General features: G+C 44.7%; 1 protein-coding gene across 1 annotated transcript; it reads right to left on the bottom strand.

Annotated features, from left to right (window-relative positions):
* Positions 1–1,315: 1,315 nt before the first annotated feature.
* laptm4b (lysosomal protein transmembrane 4 beta) lies at positions 1,316–15,674 on the bottom strand (the record flags this gene model as incomplete). The annotated part of the gene is made up of 7 exons (XM_083646147.1): positions 1,316–1,539; positions 7,121–7,216; positions 9,896–9,994; positions 10,480–10,602; positions 11,028–11,101; positions 13,072–13,189; positions 15,582–15,674. 7 exons carry the CDS (start codon positions 15,672–15,674, stop codon positions 1,471–1,473), a joined length of 672 nt encoding a protein of 223 aa, XP_083502273.1. The 3' UTR covers positions 1,316–1,470.
* Positions 15,675–16,779: the final 1,105 nt, after the last annotated feature.

The following is a 16,779-nucleotide window of genomic DNA, read 5'->3' as shown; positions in this document are numbered from 1 at the left end:
GAAAGTATAACTAATCTTATTTGTCCCGGTTATTTTTCGGACAATGCTCAATGTTTTGCCAAAGTAGTTTTAGGCAAAAGACAAGCATTTGCACTTTCTTTTTATCTAGCTGCATTATACAGTATAACTTGTGCTACTATGCTATGCTAAATCAAAGCTTTAGATTCCCATCCATGTCAATTCAACAGCTCACCAGCACAAAATATACCAACATGTTATCGCTGCATGTACATGTACAAGGGACCTATGATGAGTAACATGATAACCACACGCAAACGCACACATTCGACACGCCATCTTTGTAGGAAAATGCCCTCAGCCCAGCTAAGTTAGCTCAACTAAAAGCATCAAGTAAAAAAAAGACACACAGTCGATGCTGTTGCAACTACCAACTCGACGCCGGTACACAAGAAGAGATGTCTCAAAATGAAACATCTTCACACACCAACAGTTACGCATTTATATTTGACATGGATTGCCTCGAGTGTGTTTGGGTGTACACTGTAAATCTGTACCGTGTGAACGCCCCTATAAAACGATTGTGTTTTGTGATTAAGTGCTGATCATCACATAAAGACTCCACGGGTGCCAGTCTTTCAACTCCTTTGAGATCTCGGAACAGGACAGGAGGGCAAACTGGAACTGCCATTGCGATCAATGGGGGAACACGTTTTTTCAACGGCAATGAATGGGTGACCCGGTTTACAGACATTGTGTTACATGGATCCAAAAGGAAGATGTCGTAGTGGTTCTGCAGCATGTAGCTACATGGTCACACGGATGAGTATTCTATCACAACGGGACGTCCTTTCACTATTCAATTATTTTTCTCTTCATTTTTACTGTTATACAAAAAAGTCGTACAAAAATACCCCCGACGTTACATTCAATGAGGGAATTCGTCAATTTCTGGAAAAAGTGCTCTTGCGATCCTGTATATCGCTTCCCTTCTCTCTCTCTCTCTCTCTCTCGGTCTCCATTTCTCTGCCGTCCAGGTAGTTTGTTTAGGGGAGATTCACAGTATCGGGGCTTAACAGTTGGTGGGCCAGACCGGGGCGCGTTTCAATCACGGAAAAGTGCTAATTCAATTGGGGGCAGGGTGGGGCTGGAGTTTAAATGACACTTGCGCCGCGTTACCACCAGGGGACAGTCACTGCTGAGAGGGAGTGGGAGGAGAGGACATTACATATCACGAGAGCCAGCGGAGCGGGGAGGAAGATGAAGACGAGTTCAGAGTAGACGGCAATACTGGCTCAGAGTTGGCCTGCTAACCTAGAGTTGGACTGTCATCCCAACGTTGACCTCTAGTGGGGGGGGGGGGGGGGGGGGGGGGGGGGAAAGCAGCCTCTCTGAAGACATCTTCAAGAGGTCTCTCTCTGGCAGCGTTGGGGTCCTGGTGTCGGAGAGATGTGGAAGGCGGGTGGGGTTTTTCTGGGTTGTAGGTTCTGGCGGCGAGGGAGTCTCTCACGCCTACATGTAGCGGGGAGGACGCTCCTTAGGCGGGATGGCGATGGCCTCCTCATACGGTGGCAACAGCACCTGAAACGCAACAACACAGAGCAGGTCAGTCCCCACTCACTGTAGCACCGCTGTGCTTTCAGCTATTGTGCTGGGTGGGGTTCAGTGGTGACAGCTAGCTTTGCGCGCACGCACACACACACACACACACACACACACGCACACTGTATATTTTACAGTACGAAATGATCAAGGTATCAATGACTACTTGCATCACAAAGTGACTCTATTAAAATACATATTTTTTCACTTCAAAAACATGCCATAGCGATATCATTTAGTTTGTGCTGTCAATCATTGTTTTATGATGCAATACAAGACTCTTACTGAACGAGATGAAGTCACAGTTTTCACTTGGTTCTACCGTTTTGAAATAATTTGCACTAACAACTACTTCAGCTATATTAAATATAAATAAAAGTAAATTCAGATTTGAAAAACAACAGAAAGAATTGAAAAACAAATGCGTTTCTTTCTTTTATGCTCTACATTCCCAACCTGTGAGCCGCGAAGGTATTACAAGTGGGCCGCCCGCACGCCAAACCATTTGCAAAACATTGCGATCTTCGTGATTTTTGTTTAAATCTTTTTGATTATGTATGAGAATGCATTTTTCCATTGTTGAATAATAGGCGTTATTTAATTTGTCATCAATGATTCATTCATGAGCCTATTGCAGACCGCGCCTCACTCTTAGTGTCTGGTTTCTGTGTGCTGCTGATGGACAGCTCTGAGAGGGCGTTATGTGGCCTCCATGCTGCCTACAGTCACATGGTACAGTCACATGGTACAGTCACATGGTACAGTCATATGGTACAGTCACATGGTACAGTCACATGTGGGCCAGTGTGCTTTAGATTCATCAAAAGGTCTTTCCCCTTAAACGCTGTTATAAAACCAACACTGCTGCTAATTCAGGGGAGAGGGAGAGAGAGAGAGAGAGGGATAGAGAGAGAGAGAGGGATAGAGAGAGAGAGAGGGGGGGGGGGTGAGAGAGAGAGAGGGAGAGAGAGAGAGGGAGAGAGAATTATGCTCCAAGGGCATGGGATTGTGAAACAGCCAGGGACGCCTGGCGAACACATCACTGGGAGGATTTGAAATGAAGCGGACAAGAACAGACAATTATGTAACATGTCCAGAAGAAGAGAGGAGAGAGAGAGAGAGAGAGAGAGAGGGGAGAGAGAGAGGGACAGAGTGAGGGGAGGGACAGGGAGAGAGAGAGGGGAGAGACAGAGAGGGGGGGGCAGGGAGAGAGAGAGGGGAGAGAGATACAGAGAGAGAGGGACAGGGAGAGAGAGAGAGGGGAGAGACAGAGAGAGAGAGAGAGGGGAGAGAGAGAGAGGGGGGGGGACAGGGAGAGAGAGAGAGGGAGAGACAGAGAGAGAGAGAGAGAGAGAGAGGGGAGAGAGAGAGGAGAGAGAGAGAGAGAGAGAAAGGAGGGACAGGGAGAGAGAGAGGGGAGAGAGAGAGAGAGAGAGGGGAGAGAGAGAGAAAGGAGGGACAGGGAGAGAGAGAGGGGGGGGGGGCAGGGAGAGAGAGAGGGGGGGACAGCGAGAGAGGGGGGGACAGGGAGAGAGAGAGGGGGGGACAGGGAGAGAGAGGGGGGGACAGGGAGAGAGAGAGGGGGGGACAGGGAGAGAGAGAGGGGGGGGGCAGGGAGAGAGAGAGGGGGGGACAGGGAGAGAGGGGGGGACAGGGAGAGAGAGAGGGGGGGGGCAGGGAGAAGAGAGGGGAGAGAGAGAGCGAGATGAAGAAAGAGTGAGACCTGCCCCCTTGTGCATTTTAATGGAGTCTCTATAAAAGGATGGCAGATAAGACGTGAGGTACTTCACGTTGGAGGCTGTGAAAAGCCTTCTGGACACACCGCCGGGTGCCGGCTTTCTGATTGTAGAAGTGGAGGCAGCGGTCTGAGCGAGGGGCTGCTGTGATATAACCATGTGGTCACTACTCTGGCCTGCATGGAAGCCATTTTAACCCCTTACATGCCACAGATATTGGCCGTGGCCGGGTGCCGAAGCACCGTGCCCAGGGAAGGGGGAGCGGAGAGGGGCCAGTGACGTGGAGCTCCCCGGGCAGAGAAAGCGGAGAGGGGCCAGTGACGTGGAGCTCCCCGGGGAGAGGAAGCGGAGAGGGGCCAGTGACATGGAGCTCCCCGGGGAGAGGGAGCGGAGAGGGGCCAGTGATGTGGAGCTCCCTGGGGAGAGGGAGCAGAGAGGGGCCAGTGACGTGGAGCTCCCCTGGGAGAGGGAGCAGAGAGGGGCCAGTGACGTGGAGCTCCCCGGGGAGAGGGAGCGGAGAGGGGCCAGTGACGTAGAGTGAGCACCGCGTCTCTCCGGCTGCCTCTCTGCTCAGACTGGAGCCCCGCTCCTCTGGCTCTCTCCCCCAAACACAGACACACACGGCTCAAACAGCTCGCAAAAGGCTTCTGACTGATGCGGAAAACGCAGAAAATGTAACCTGTTTCGAAAACTTTAATGACGGATGAAAGTTTCAGAGTCAGTGTGTAAACGTGAGTGACACAACATGAGGTCGTATTTTATCATTTGGGATGTAAAATAGGGACTTGGTGTGCAGAAGCCTTAACCCTGGGCAGATTACTAATGGGCTCATTAAAATGCATACGGCTTCTTTGTGCTGCTGCCTCCAGATCAACCTTGTTATTTTAACCTCTGCCTTTTGCTACATTTTCTTTTAACTTGAGTGCGACTTTTGTTTCCCAATTAAGTCAAGTCCTTTGATCCTTGCTGTTGTGATTCTTTGTCTCACTAGGTGGGTTCAACCATCCACCTGTTTAATGTGCATTTTCAATTTGTGCATTAAAAAACCTGAGTGGAAACGCCGCAAAATTCGATAAAACCTCCAAATATGAAAAAAATAAAAAAGTTTTCACACTTGAGGGAGGTGGAACAGTTGGTGTTATCGATAAGAGGTAAGCTAAATGCAGCGGAAGTATTGAATAATCATGTACTCCGTTGGTATTAGTATGACGTTATTAAAGGTACCGGCAATGGTACCTATGGTAATCTTTTAAACGATACCTAGCAAGCCCTAGCAACAACACAAGGACAAGCTGACAAGACAGATGAAGCGCTACCTCCCTCGTGGGGCGACAGCGGGTGTGAAACAGATTAGGGTATTATGTCTCAGTGCAGGGGATTAACAAGACAAACAGAAAGAGTGACTATGCTAAGCCTTCCAGAAACCCTGAGTCAGGAGGACAGCCAGCCAATCACACTGCAGGATGACCCCCACCTCTGCCCAGCCAGCCAATCACACTGCAGGATGACCCCCACCTCTGCCCAGCCAGCCAATCACACTGCAGGATGAACTATCTATCTACTGCTACCCACAGCACCAATGTCACCTCACTGACTGTCCGGCAGCTGGGACATTTTTATTTATTTATTTTAACCTCAGCCATTTTGTGTCTAAAAGGCAGGAAGTAACACACAGGTGGTCAGGTGCAAGCAAAACATTAACGAGGGCCCCGGCACTGTCTGGAACACCTCAATGGATTGGAAGTTGTAAACCATGATTCATGTTTACTTCCTGCCTTTTACACACAAAATGGCTGCTGGTGAATAAGGCCCATGGAGACAGATTACAGCTTGACAGCAGAAGCAGGGATCTGAACTGTGTAGCCTACTGTGTGAATATATTATTTAAAAGAATTAGCTATTCTAGTAGTGCAGAGACCAAATTTACAGCGGCGGCACTATGAAGTAGTACACGTGTCACCATTATGTTACACTGGTGTTTACAATACAACTCGCAAGGTGCTACCTGTAGCATTTTAACATCAGTCAATAATTACCACATTTATTGATGGGAAATTCGATGGTTTTAGAAACATGTTCTTTTGCATCAGAAATAAGGTTTATGGGAATTGTGGTCTTAATTTTGAGAAACATTGGTACTAACGACAGACGACAAACCCCTCAATGACAGTCTCATTAGGTTATGGTAATTACACCAGGACGTCACAATTAATTTGACGATGATACTGTAGATGTTTAAAATGATTCACGTAGCACCTTCAGCTACGAGTAGTAACTGCAGTATGACAGCCAAGAATTATGTTACACGTGACATTATTACAGTGAATTTATAGCAGAACCTCACTCATCTGAACGCCTAGGAAACAGACGGTTTTGATTGTTTATTTGGTTTTGATTGTTTGTTTATTTATTTATTTATTTATTTAATTAATTAATTATTTATTCGAGCAGCCAATACCAATATACTTCAATCAAATAATCTGTGTGGCGAATATGATAGAAGTATCATTTAGGCCTTACCTAATTAAATCAATTCTGTGAACCTATCAGGTCTGTGGCTGAGGTCAACGATGTCAAAATGTTTGATTCAATGTGTGCTTCAGCCTCTAAATGACTGCTGTGTGAATACAATGCAGACGAGTGCTTACAAGTACAACAGTAATTATTTATATAATAGTAAATAGGGGTGTCACGATACACACGATATCGTGTACACTACGATACACGATATTGGGTTCACGATAACGATACGATATTTTAACAATATTTTTTTGCGATCGATTTGTAAGTTGAGGGGGGGCATCCTCCACGCTAATTTGAGTAATTTCCCCATTTTCATCCTCCGTGTCTGTAACGTCCCTCGTCTGTTCAAACAAAGCAATGAAAAGGAGAGCGAGCATGCAATCAGATGCAGATCAGTGCCACCATGTTCAGCTTCTTTTTCTCGCGATATGAGATTTCATCTCAACGATACATATTGTCACGTTTTGATACCGCGATATATTGTGGGACGATATATTGTGACATCCCTAATAGTAAATAATGCAATGCAAAGTGAAAATCCTTACTTTGTGCATTAGTGGTATCAACTCACTGAACTGCAATAACATGCAAAAGTGGATATTAGTCTATATTTTAGTATAGGACGAATCAGCGTGACGTCACTTGCCACCCAGCAATGCGGAACCCCGTGGCAGTTAACTAGTGGGTCGTGCCAAACAAACGTTAATATCTCAAAAAGTATACATCACATCGCTTATATTTTGACATTCTGAGTGAGAGCAGAATTAGCTCAAGAGTTTGATGTATAATATATGCATGCATGTCGTGTTTAAGTTGTGTGAACTGTCGCAGTTTTTAAATTGTAAACACGGTCGGCCGGCTAGAGTCAGACACTCAAGCTCACGCTCCATAGGGTGCCACTGCTGTTCCCACACAGTGACGCGGGTTTGTTTAGCAAAATGCTGCTCGGCTGATCCCTCGTATACAAGCTCACAAGCAAAGCGCAGGGATGATAAAAGATGAATCAAAACCTCTCAATGAATTATCTTTAGCTCATGTCATCAAATGGAGCGAGAGAATTTCCATAACAGTAGAAGTCATTGTTGCGTTAATCTGTTTATGAGAATATGTCAGTGTGTAAATCCTTTATGTGTGTCTGTCTCTACATGCCTGTGTCCTTGTGTGTGTCCTTGTGTGTGTCCTTGTGTGTGTCCTTGTGTGTGCATGCCTGTGTTTGTGTGTGTGCATGCCTGCGTGTGTGTATGTGAGCGTGTGCATATTATGATGTCCTTGAGGGGGCCGCGCCGTGCGGGGGGACTCACCGTGGTGTCGTTGGTGGTGACGTAAACCAGGACCTCGGTGGTGCCCCTGCCACTCACATATCTGTAGCAGTTCCATACGCAGCCAATCAGGTAGGCCTGCCACAGGGAGGTGGGAACACAGAACAACCAATGACCTTCAGTGCCGCCGTCCATACCATAATATGAGATTGGGCACGCTGACAGCAGAGATGCAGAGATACACCGGGGTAACTAGGCAACAGGACAGGCCAGCCTACCTGGCAACCAAACTTCAAGCAAAGCAGGGCTTTGTTTAGCTTGTGTCCCCAGTTCCACTTTGACGTTGCAAAAATGCACTTATTTTGTATTTTTTAACAACTGTATATGTTATGTTTTCAAAACAATAAGTTAATCTATGCACACATTCACTCTTCCCATGATTTAGAGAAAAGGCGGGCCTATTGTGAATTGGGTCACGATGATTTGTCTTCATGAAAAAAGGGTTGGGGAAACAGTGCCTTACATGAGCTCAAATGTTTTCCTTCGTTGTGCTGTTGCTACATGCTAAGCTAAGTACATGTGGTTGTTCTGCACTGGCAGTGACGCTCAGGCTAGGTTAGTCTGGTCTGGCAGGGGAACAGGAGGTTCTTTGTGTTTGTGTGCGAGTAGCCTGCTGGCCTGGTGCCTCTGCCAGCAGTAAGAGCAACCAACCAACCAACCAACCAACCAACCAACCAACCAGGAAGCCAGCCAGCTAGCCAATGCGCCATCTACTGAGGTGACCTCCTCTCACTGTGACCAACTTCAGACTTAGCCTACTTCTGACACCAATATGCACTGGTGGTGTGTTCACATTAAGTACCCTGAACACTTCATGCTAGCAACGTCCCACTCTTCCATCTACAAATTCATTTGACCTATAAGGCTGCACTTCTCAACAAGGTGCCAAAGGTTCTTATTTGACCACATTCTTCATTCAGTCTGTCCCTGGCTTTAAAATAGCCATTTCGTTTCATCTAGCTATCTACAGCATGGCTTTCAATGTGGATCTACCATCTACCTATCTACAGCATCACCCTCAACATGCATCTATTCTACCATCTACCTACTGTATCTACAGCATCGCTTTCAACATGCGTCTACCATCTACCTATCTACAGCATCGCTTTCTTTTTATCTCACCGCCTCTCCTCTCTCTCCAGCTCTTCCCTCTTGCCTAGATGCTGTTTCTAGGTCACTTTCATGTGCCGTCAGCTGGTCAGTTTCATGCCATGCGCTGTCAGCTGGAAGATGGCTGGCTTCAGCGGGGAACTCAGGTGCTTAGTGTGCTGATAGCTGGACACTTCCTTCAGGCTCTATATCTGGCCCTGCTCCAGTGGAGCAACTCATCACTCCAGGGGAGCGATGTGGCTATCATCATCAGAGCCAACACGACGTGCAGTCCATCACCAGAACCTGGGCCTCTCCATCACCAGAACCGGGACCTCTGCTCTGAGATGTCACGTTTGGAGCCAGCCCACTTTCACATGTGTCCTCTGACTGAGACATCATCACATGTATAACTCTTCTCTATCTGTGAGTCCAGCAGCGCCGTTCCATTCCGGTGGCTGCTTCCCATCATAAAACCTCTGGATAACTGCGCCCGAGAACGTTTTCAAACTCGGCTTAGTGGAGACGTGACTTGATTCGATTGTACAGATGACTGCTACTAAACTCGTGCCATCTCCCTCGCAGAGCCGCGCTGCGCCTGGAGAGTCGGCCATGCATGAAGACTTCCTGTTGTCCCTGAGCCGCTGCTCTCTGACGGCGGCAGCATCCTGTTCAGGCCGGTGATAGGAAGCAACACTGGCACGTTCATCATGTACGCCGTACGCTTCGTGCTCCTCTTGAGAGCAGCACAGCGTGACTTTGGATTGCCTCGGATCGCATTGCAATACGGGGAGAACATTCAAGAGGCCACTTGCGTACTGTTGTCGTTTTTTTGTGCGTGTGTGCTGCACGTGTTCACACATCTTCATAGACAGTAGAGAGCCAAAGTCACGCCCACTTCCGGGTTAGGCATACGCACCAAGAAATTTCATACGCCGTTTATTTTCCCATAGGCATTTCGTAAAATGTTTATAAAAATAAAAACAAGTAAAATACTTTACTTGGTCAAACCAAATGATTCGGCTTTATTTAGAAACAGGAGAGACCATAAAACATTTCACGAACCAAAACGTCAAACAAAAAAAGCGGATTAAAACAAAATATTTTTTTGTTATGTTTTTTTGCTTTGTTTTGGTCTAAGTGAAATGTTCTACGGTCTCTCCCGATTCTAAATATAGCTGAATCGCTTCGTTTCACCAAGTAAAACTATTTTTATACGCATTTTACGAAATATCTATGGGAAAATAAATCACAGATGAAATCTGTTGGTGCGCATGCTGAAGCAGGAAGTGACATCGACTTTGGCTCTCTATTTAACCCATTGATACCTGATGCAGCATTTGTGTGTATATCCCTCATTTGTGTGCGTATCCCTTTAAGACCGCGAACCGCGTTAACGCGGTTCGCGGTCTTAAAGGGATACGCACACAAATGCTGCATCAGGTATCAATGGGTTAAGTGTGTGGGTGCTGTTGATTATATGTCCATAGCAATCCACAGTACAACACGTTTATAATGCATGATTGTACATTGCTTTTTCTTTGCATTGAGGCTTCTGCTAAATGTATATATAATAAATGTATATATACAGTATATACATCTGAAAGATTCTAGCCAAATCCACGTGCCTGGTGGAGCATCAGTGATGCAGAGACACAGGACTCTTACCTTGAAGAAAAGGATGCAGCCTACGAAAAGGAGCACTGCAAAGACGAGGCACATGTTGTTGGTGGACATGATGTCCTCTTTGTAAGGGAATGTCCCCGGCTGCCAGGGAGGTCGAAAGAGAGAGAGAGAGAGAGAGAGAGAGAGAGAGAGAGAGAGAGAGAGAGAGAGACACACACACACACACAGAAATTAAGAGACATAAATGTGGTGGTGGTGGGTTAAGCAAAATGTAAAGCACAAAGAAAGTATTTTATATTAGCCTCTGAAATAACTACACTTCAGTCCTAAACATCTGAAAAGACTGCAAGATGGACACCTAATCTACACACTTAAGAGCTTATAGGGCCTGTGTCCATCTCTTCTTTATGCTACTGAATAGATGCTTTGGCGAAGCCTTTGACTCCCCGCTGCTTAACAGTTATTATAACTCATTTTAAGACTGGTGCTCTATTGCTTCATTTCAAATGTTTTGTATTGTAGCTCTTTGGCGACGTTTTGCAAATTTGATTTCCCTTAAAAAGTCAAAGAAAAAAAGAAGCCAGGAGAAATGAACTGTGTGTTTGAGTTTGAGGAGATGTTCTCACCAGCTGCTGGAGGTAGTCCTGCACCGTGTTGGGGTAGACCACCACACTAATGGCTACCAATGTGTTCAGGGCAAAGTCGAAGATTTGGTAGCAGAAGAACGGAATGATCCAAGCGGCATGTTGCTGCGTGGGGAGAAGGAGAGAGAGAAAAGGGTTCCGAATCCGAATCCGATTTATTGGCCAAGTATGTACACATACAAGGAATTGGATTCCCATTTGCTTTGCTCTCATAGCACTCACACAATAAAGAAAGAAAGGTGTGCACAAGTTAACAGGCAGGGCAAAAGTGTACACTTAGACATTAGCAAAATTGACAGTAACTACTCTATACATACGTGTGGTGTAAAGTGTCTGTTTTAAATACGTATGAGACAATGTACATGTATGGTAAATGTGTAAGTAAGCCACACAGGATTGTAAACAAAGGCTCGTACAGATACAGACATGTTTCCAGCAGTTATATGGCGTTGGATGTGAACACGGCTTTGAGTAAGGTACATGTTAGGAAACCTTTTGGACGTTCATGTTTGTAGATTATGTTTTCTTACCTTGTAAGCACCGTATGTTGCCATGCCACATATAAGAATCATAAGCAGCGATATTGCAGTGGCTATGCAGATATCTGCAGAGAGAGACGTGAAGACAGAAAACAAGCAGTGAAGACTTGGCAGCAATAACGTTTCACTGGGACCCGTTTGATTTCTGTCAACTTTCTGCACTACTGACATCCGTCTACTACAAAACCACAGACACCAGTTCATCTTCTCCATCCTCCTCTTCCTCAACAACCTTTGGCTGCTGCTACATGAGCATCAATGCTACGTTAGCAACAATGCTAGCTGAGCCAATTGACAGCCGGGGGCGTCATTCAATATGGTCAATTTAGTCCCATGGAGAATTAGAACAGTCACTTTTAATCACGGGTAACGGTGGCATCCGAGAGGCAACTGTGATGATGACAGCCACTGGAGGGGAAGTACTGAAAATAAATGTACTTTTGGTAGTTGGGTTTGCTTGCTACATAACCTAGCCCAGAGGTTCTCAAATGTTTTTCAACCAAGGACCCCTTACAATATAGAAAATATACTGGGGACCCCCTCATTCTGATTTGTGATTTTGGGCTAAGCTAATTGTTTGTTAGATTAGAATGTAATGCATGAACCATTTTAGATTTAAAGCATAACATATTTTTATTGAACTATGAAGCTTTTGCAAAAAAAAAAGTTGTTTTTGTATTTTCCTGAAAACTTTTCGCGGACCCCCTGGCAAAGTGCCACGGACCCCTGGGGGTCCCCGGACCCCCATTTGAGAACCACTGGCCTAGCCTACTCAGCTCAGCTCAGCTGTGCGTGTGTGAGAGAGAGAGAGAGAGAGAGAGAGAGAGGTTGTAGGAGGGTATATGGACATGCTGTACATGTTAATGAGAACTTTCTGGCAAATCACCAGTTGAGTCTGTTCTGGAAAAGTAGATGAATGCACAGTTGCACACAGGGGATCACAGTTTTGGGCCTAATCCGAAAGTATCCACCTTATTTCTAGCTGCCATGATGCCTGATGGGTGCCTCTTCCGCTTCCGGTGTAATAGACTGTTTTACAGTCTATGGTTTTAACTTGACAAAAAAAACGTCTATGAGGATTTTACCCTTTTACAGCAGAGCCATTCTGCTCTACAGCCGTGTCGTTCGGGTGCTGGGATAACGTAATGCATTGTGGGTACTAGTCGGCTACTAACTGTGGCTAATGTTAGCGGCTAGCTAGCTATGTTACATGGCAGTAAAACGCCACCAAATTGATTGAACTTTTAACCATTTCGAGTAACACACTTTTCGAGTTTCCATACGGACCTCCAGCGTTGGTTAGTTGTTTATAACGTGACTATATTTATAACTTTTATAATGGACTCCAGCTTCCGGTTTATAATTCGGGTCTGCAGCCAGAGTATAACAAAGGAAATGGCAAGCGGCAACAATGAGTCACGTTAAACCGGACCTTGTACCCACGATTCTTTTTTACAGTGGGGCATTCAAAAATAAGGTGGATAGCAAGGGGATGTTGCAGCCATCGCTGATCAGCTGGTAGGTCACATGACACTGGGTTACATACAGGTACAGGCTGGGTGTATGTTAGTGTGCATTTTCTTTTTACAACTCAGGTTTAACATCATTTGGTTCTGTAGTTTTGACAATCAGAATAATGAAGAGTTGAATTCAGCAAATTTGATAAGCATTCAATCTTAAGAAATAGTATGTCATCAACCTACACATACAGCAATTATTGTACAGGCCATGGATTATTGACAGTGTGTCAGTTCTGTTTACAGATAGTGTCTCATTTAGCCTCTTCCCAAATGAAAACAGTCATTCTTATCAACCATCTAGGTGAGATGGCGTATACGCAAAAATTCACAACTGCTATTTGACAGTGTAAGGACTTCCTTGACCATTTATTGTTGTTTTTTTATGCAACATATTTCTGCAACACAACAAATGGCCTCGTTGTGGACATTACAGGTTTCTAATCTAATCTAATCTCATCTCATCTCATCCAAATCTGACATTCACACGTGGCAACGACAGGATTAGCGGCACTCACTTGCATCGTCCATGACATCGATGTCCGTTCCCAGATCGGCGCTGGTAAGGTGGTAGCGGTACTGGACTGGGTCATTGAGAGCCGACAACAGGATGAGTAAGACCACTGCATTGATGAGCTGTGGGAACAGGAATATAGTACAAATGTCAGAATAGTCACCCTTTTTAGATAGTGTGATCAGCCAGATCTGAACTCATTGACTACTAGCTTTTGTCTTGATGATGATGATAATAATAATAATAAGCATCATCATCATAATATGAAAGGAAATGGTAGAAAATGGGAAAGAGTAAAAGAGCATGGTGCAGGTTGGAGACCACATTGCATTAATATGTGGGAGAGGGTATCAGTGCCGCGGGAAGTAGGGGTGCTGCAGGTGCTGCAGCACCCCCGAGGTTTTTTCCCCAAAAAAAAAAAAAAAATTTTTTTTTTTTTTTAAACAAATGTAATTAAAAATATTTTGCAGTGCACTATGTTCCTTTCTTGTTTAAGAATGTTTCGGGAAATGAAAATGTAGCCTATTTAAATAGAATTATCAACAATAACAATCAAGGAAGTTACATGCTTGTAGGCTAGAGAAGAAGAAGAAGCGCGCATGCACGCACATGTTGTGTTGAACCAACCAACAACCAATACGAATTGTTTAATCTGGCAATAAAGAAATGTGAACTTGACATGCTATTTTAATAGCCTACTCAAAAATGCACCTCCCACTATACAGCAAAGAGAGGAGTCAATGTTTCTTGATATATGCCATTCAGATCAGAATAATTAGTCTAGTCATTAAGTTTGCTGATAATATTTCTATCATGTTAAGTCTGTGTCATGTTAACTGGTGTATTCAGAGCAAATAGGGAGATATAGAGCATTATCATCATGCTATATATCTCCCTCTTTGCTCTGAATGAGTGAGAAAAGGAGAAAATACTGAATAATTACATCACAACAGTATCCTAATGTTAATTTAAAATGAGATATTCCTCTAAATATGGCAAAAAAATGTAAAAAAAAATGCACCCCCTGCTTAAAATGACTTCCAGCGGCCCTGGAGGGTATAGCAGGGGCGCCCACACTTTTTTGCCTTGCAAGCTACTTTTAAAATGACCAGCCTCGTTTTTGTAAGCTGCAGGGGGCACTGCTCCTCAAATGGAAGCATACACCTGTGATGTCACAGGGATGCAAAGCAAACTAGTCACCTTTAGGTGACAGACACGTTTTTGATCCCCCCCCCCCCCCCCCCCCCAAAATGAATGATTTTGAGTGGCTTTGTGTCTGTCCTGGTATCTGTCACATTTTTCGCTCTCCATCCCTGTGTCAACCCCAGCAGAACGTCCAGCAACAAGTGATGTCACAGGTGTTGAACGCCCATTTAGAACGCCACATTTTTCTCTGGGGCCTGTATTTTTTACCACGTGCGCAGCAACGCGTGGTCAAGAGAAGGCTTTTATGGGTGAGTCATCATTCATTCATTCATCAGTGATGTCATCAGTGATGATGTCATCATCAGGCTTTAAACCTGCCAAACTTGGGCTGTTGAAAGATGTAGTTTCCTCGAATGGGCTTGAGTTGCATGAGGTGGCCTGGTTGCTATGACGATGTCCTGGGCCGAAGTTGCCCTTTTTGGTATCATGAGCCCAAAACCTGCACCACTCTCTTTAACTACAGGTGAAGCAAAGGAAAGTCAACACTGTTATACTTGTTGTTGTTACTATCAATATATGTTTCCCAGCTTTTAGTTATTATCATAATCATGCTGCAGGTAAACTGTTCAGGGTGGATACTGATGTACTGGGCAAAACTGTATACACTTATTGATGTTTTGACTTTTGAAATTGGTGCTGAACTGCTTGACAGCTTTACAACATCTATCCAACCAGATGAGTTTTTAGGAGAAAAAAAACCTCTAGGAATGGAAAACGCACACCACAAACACAATGTATGAGACACATTATGAGACGTGTAATCGACTCGACCCCGCGACAAAGGTCAAGGATTTACCTAGCGTTATCTGAACTATGTTTAGACCGTCCTTTAGGAGCTAAAAACAGAAGCGCACACTCCATTTTTAGACTCCGGTAGAAAAATACAGGTTGAATCAAAATGCCACAGCTGACGTTTTAGTTCAATATTGCACTAGGAAAATGTGTCGGAATTAAGGAATGCGCGGCAACAGATTGTTAAAGATTGCTGAAATTGTATACTCAGATAATGACATGATAAAGACATGCTACTAGCTATGCTATACGTTAGGCTAGCTGTGTGTTGAACAGATGGCGATTAAAAGTAGCATTGTAGCCGATTAAATCAAATCGACACACTAAAACGGAGGAGAACATCTCAAAATGGCCAATGATGGGTGCCGAAAAACAAACGAGAAATAACAGTTAAAGTCAATAGAAACGACAAGGGATTTCCCACACATGATGCGCATTATAATCTGTAAACATATGAGCCTGCTTTCTGACATACAGTTCAATTTGATCCTATCCTAAATAAAACGTTATACTCACCATATACCATATTCCCAGAATAATGGTGCCCGTCCGTACATGGCAGCACAGGCAGCAGCTCGTCGAGTACCAGCGGTCCCACGGCGAGATCATATCTGTTCTGTTGTCAGACTGTGAAGCTATTTCATGAATGCTGCCGGAGAGACAATGAAATAAAGGCTCCTGTAGCCTAAACAACCTCAACTGGTCTAGTCCTCCTCGTTCGTCACGACCGCCACATTCAGCGTACGGGGCTCTAGCTGTGTGCCTGATTCCGCAGATTCCGCTAGTCGACTACTGAACGGAGAGAGAGAGAGAGAGAGAGAGAGAGAGAGAGAGAGAGATGAGGGGGGGGGAGGGAGAGAGAGAGAGAGAGAGAGAGGGGGGGGGGGTAATCTAGCTCATCCCGGGGTCACGTGACCAGGATTTTGACCGAGATTAGAAGGTTGGTGGAGGATGCTGCAAATAGGCTACGTAACTTCTCATCATTCTGAAAAGATCTGTCTGTTTTCCATCTTCTTCTGAGATGGTGTGGTCATCTTTTAGACCTATATATTATAAGTGCTCGAGCAGTTTTATTTTTGTGGATTGATTGACTGACAGGTTTGATGGCTTGACTCTTTTGTGACAGTCAGAGATTAATGTTTGTGTGATCTTTTGTGTTAAAGCACAAAATATCATAATTCCATAATGTAGCAATTAAGGTTTCTCCCATGTTTGGACAGGCATAAGAAGATATCTCACACATATCCAAAACAATTATTTGAGTTAAGTTGTGGACCAGTGATTCATGCACATTTAAATGACAACTGGTTTGTTTTCCTAAAAAAAAAATGGGGGGAAACTGCCAGTCAGATAAAAAAAATGTAAACAAAACAAATGACAATATTACTCAATACAAAAGTATGATATCCTCACACAACTATAATATAGTCACTCACAACAAGCTTTCATTTGCCTGTGTGTGTCTGTCTCGGCCAAGCCTGACAGATGGACCAATGAGCACAGCTCTAAGCCCTGGTGGGCGGACAGCATCATCATCATCATCATCTTCATCATCATCAGGGGATTTTAAACTCCAGCCATGACTTCATCTACTGCCTCCATTCCCCCGATGCAGCACATTTCAACTGTTTTAGCATATGACACTCTGAAGCCTCTGGCATCCCCCCCCCCCCCCCCTCCTCCGACATAGCACTTTGACATTTGGTGTTTATAA

The sequence above is a fragment of the Poromitra crassiceps genome (genome assembly GCF_964638095.1).
Source record: "Poromitra crassiceps genome assembly, chromosome: 11".
Taxonomy (NCBI): domain Eukaryota; kingdom Metazoa; phylum Chordata; class Actinopteri; order Beryciformes; family Melamphaidae; genus Poromitra; species Poromitra crassiceps.
The sequence above is the reverse complement of the archived record's forward strand: the minus strand, read 5'-3'. Positions and strand labels throughout refer to the sequence as shown.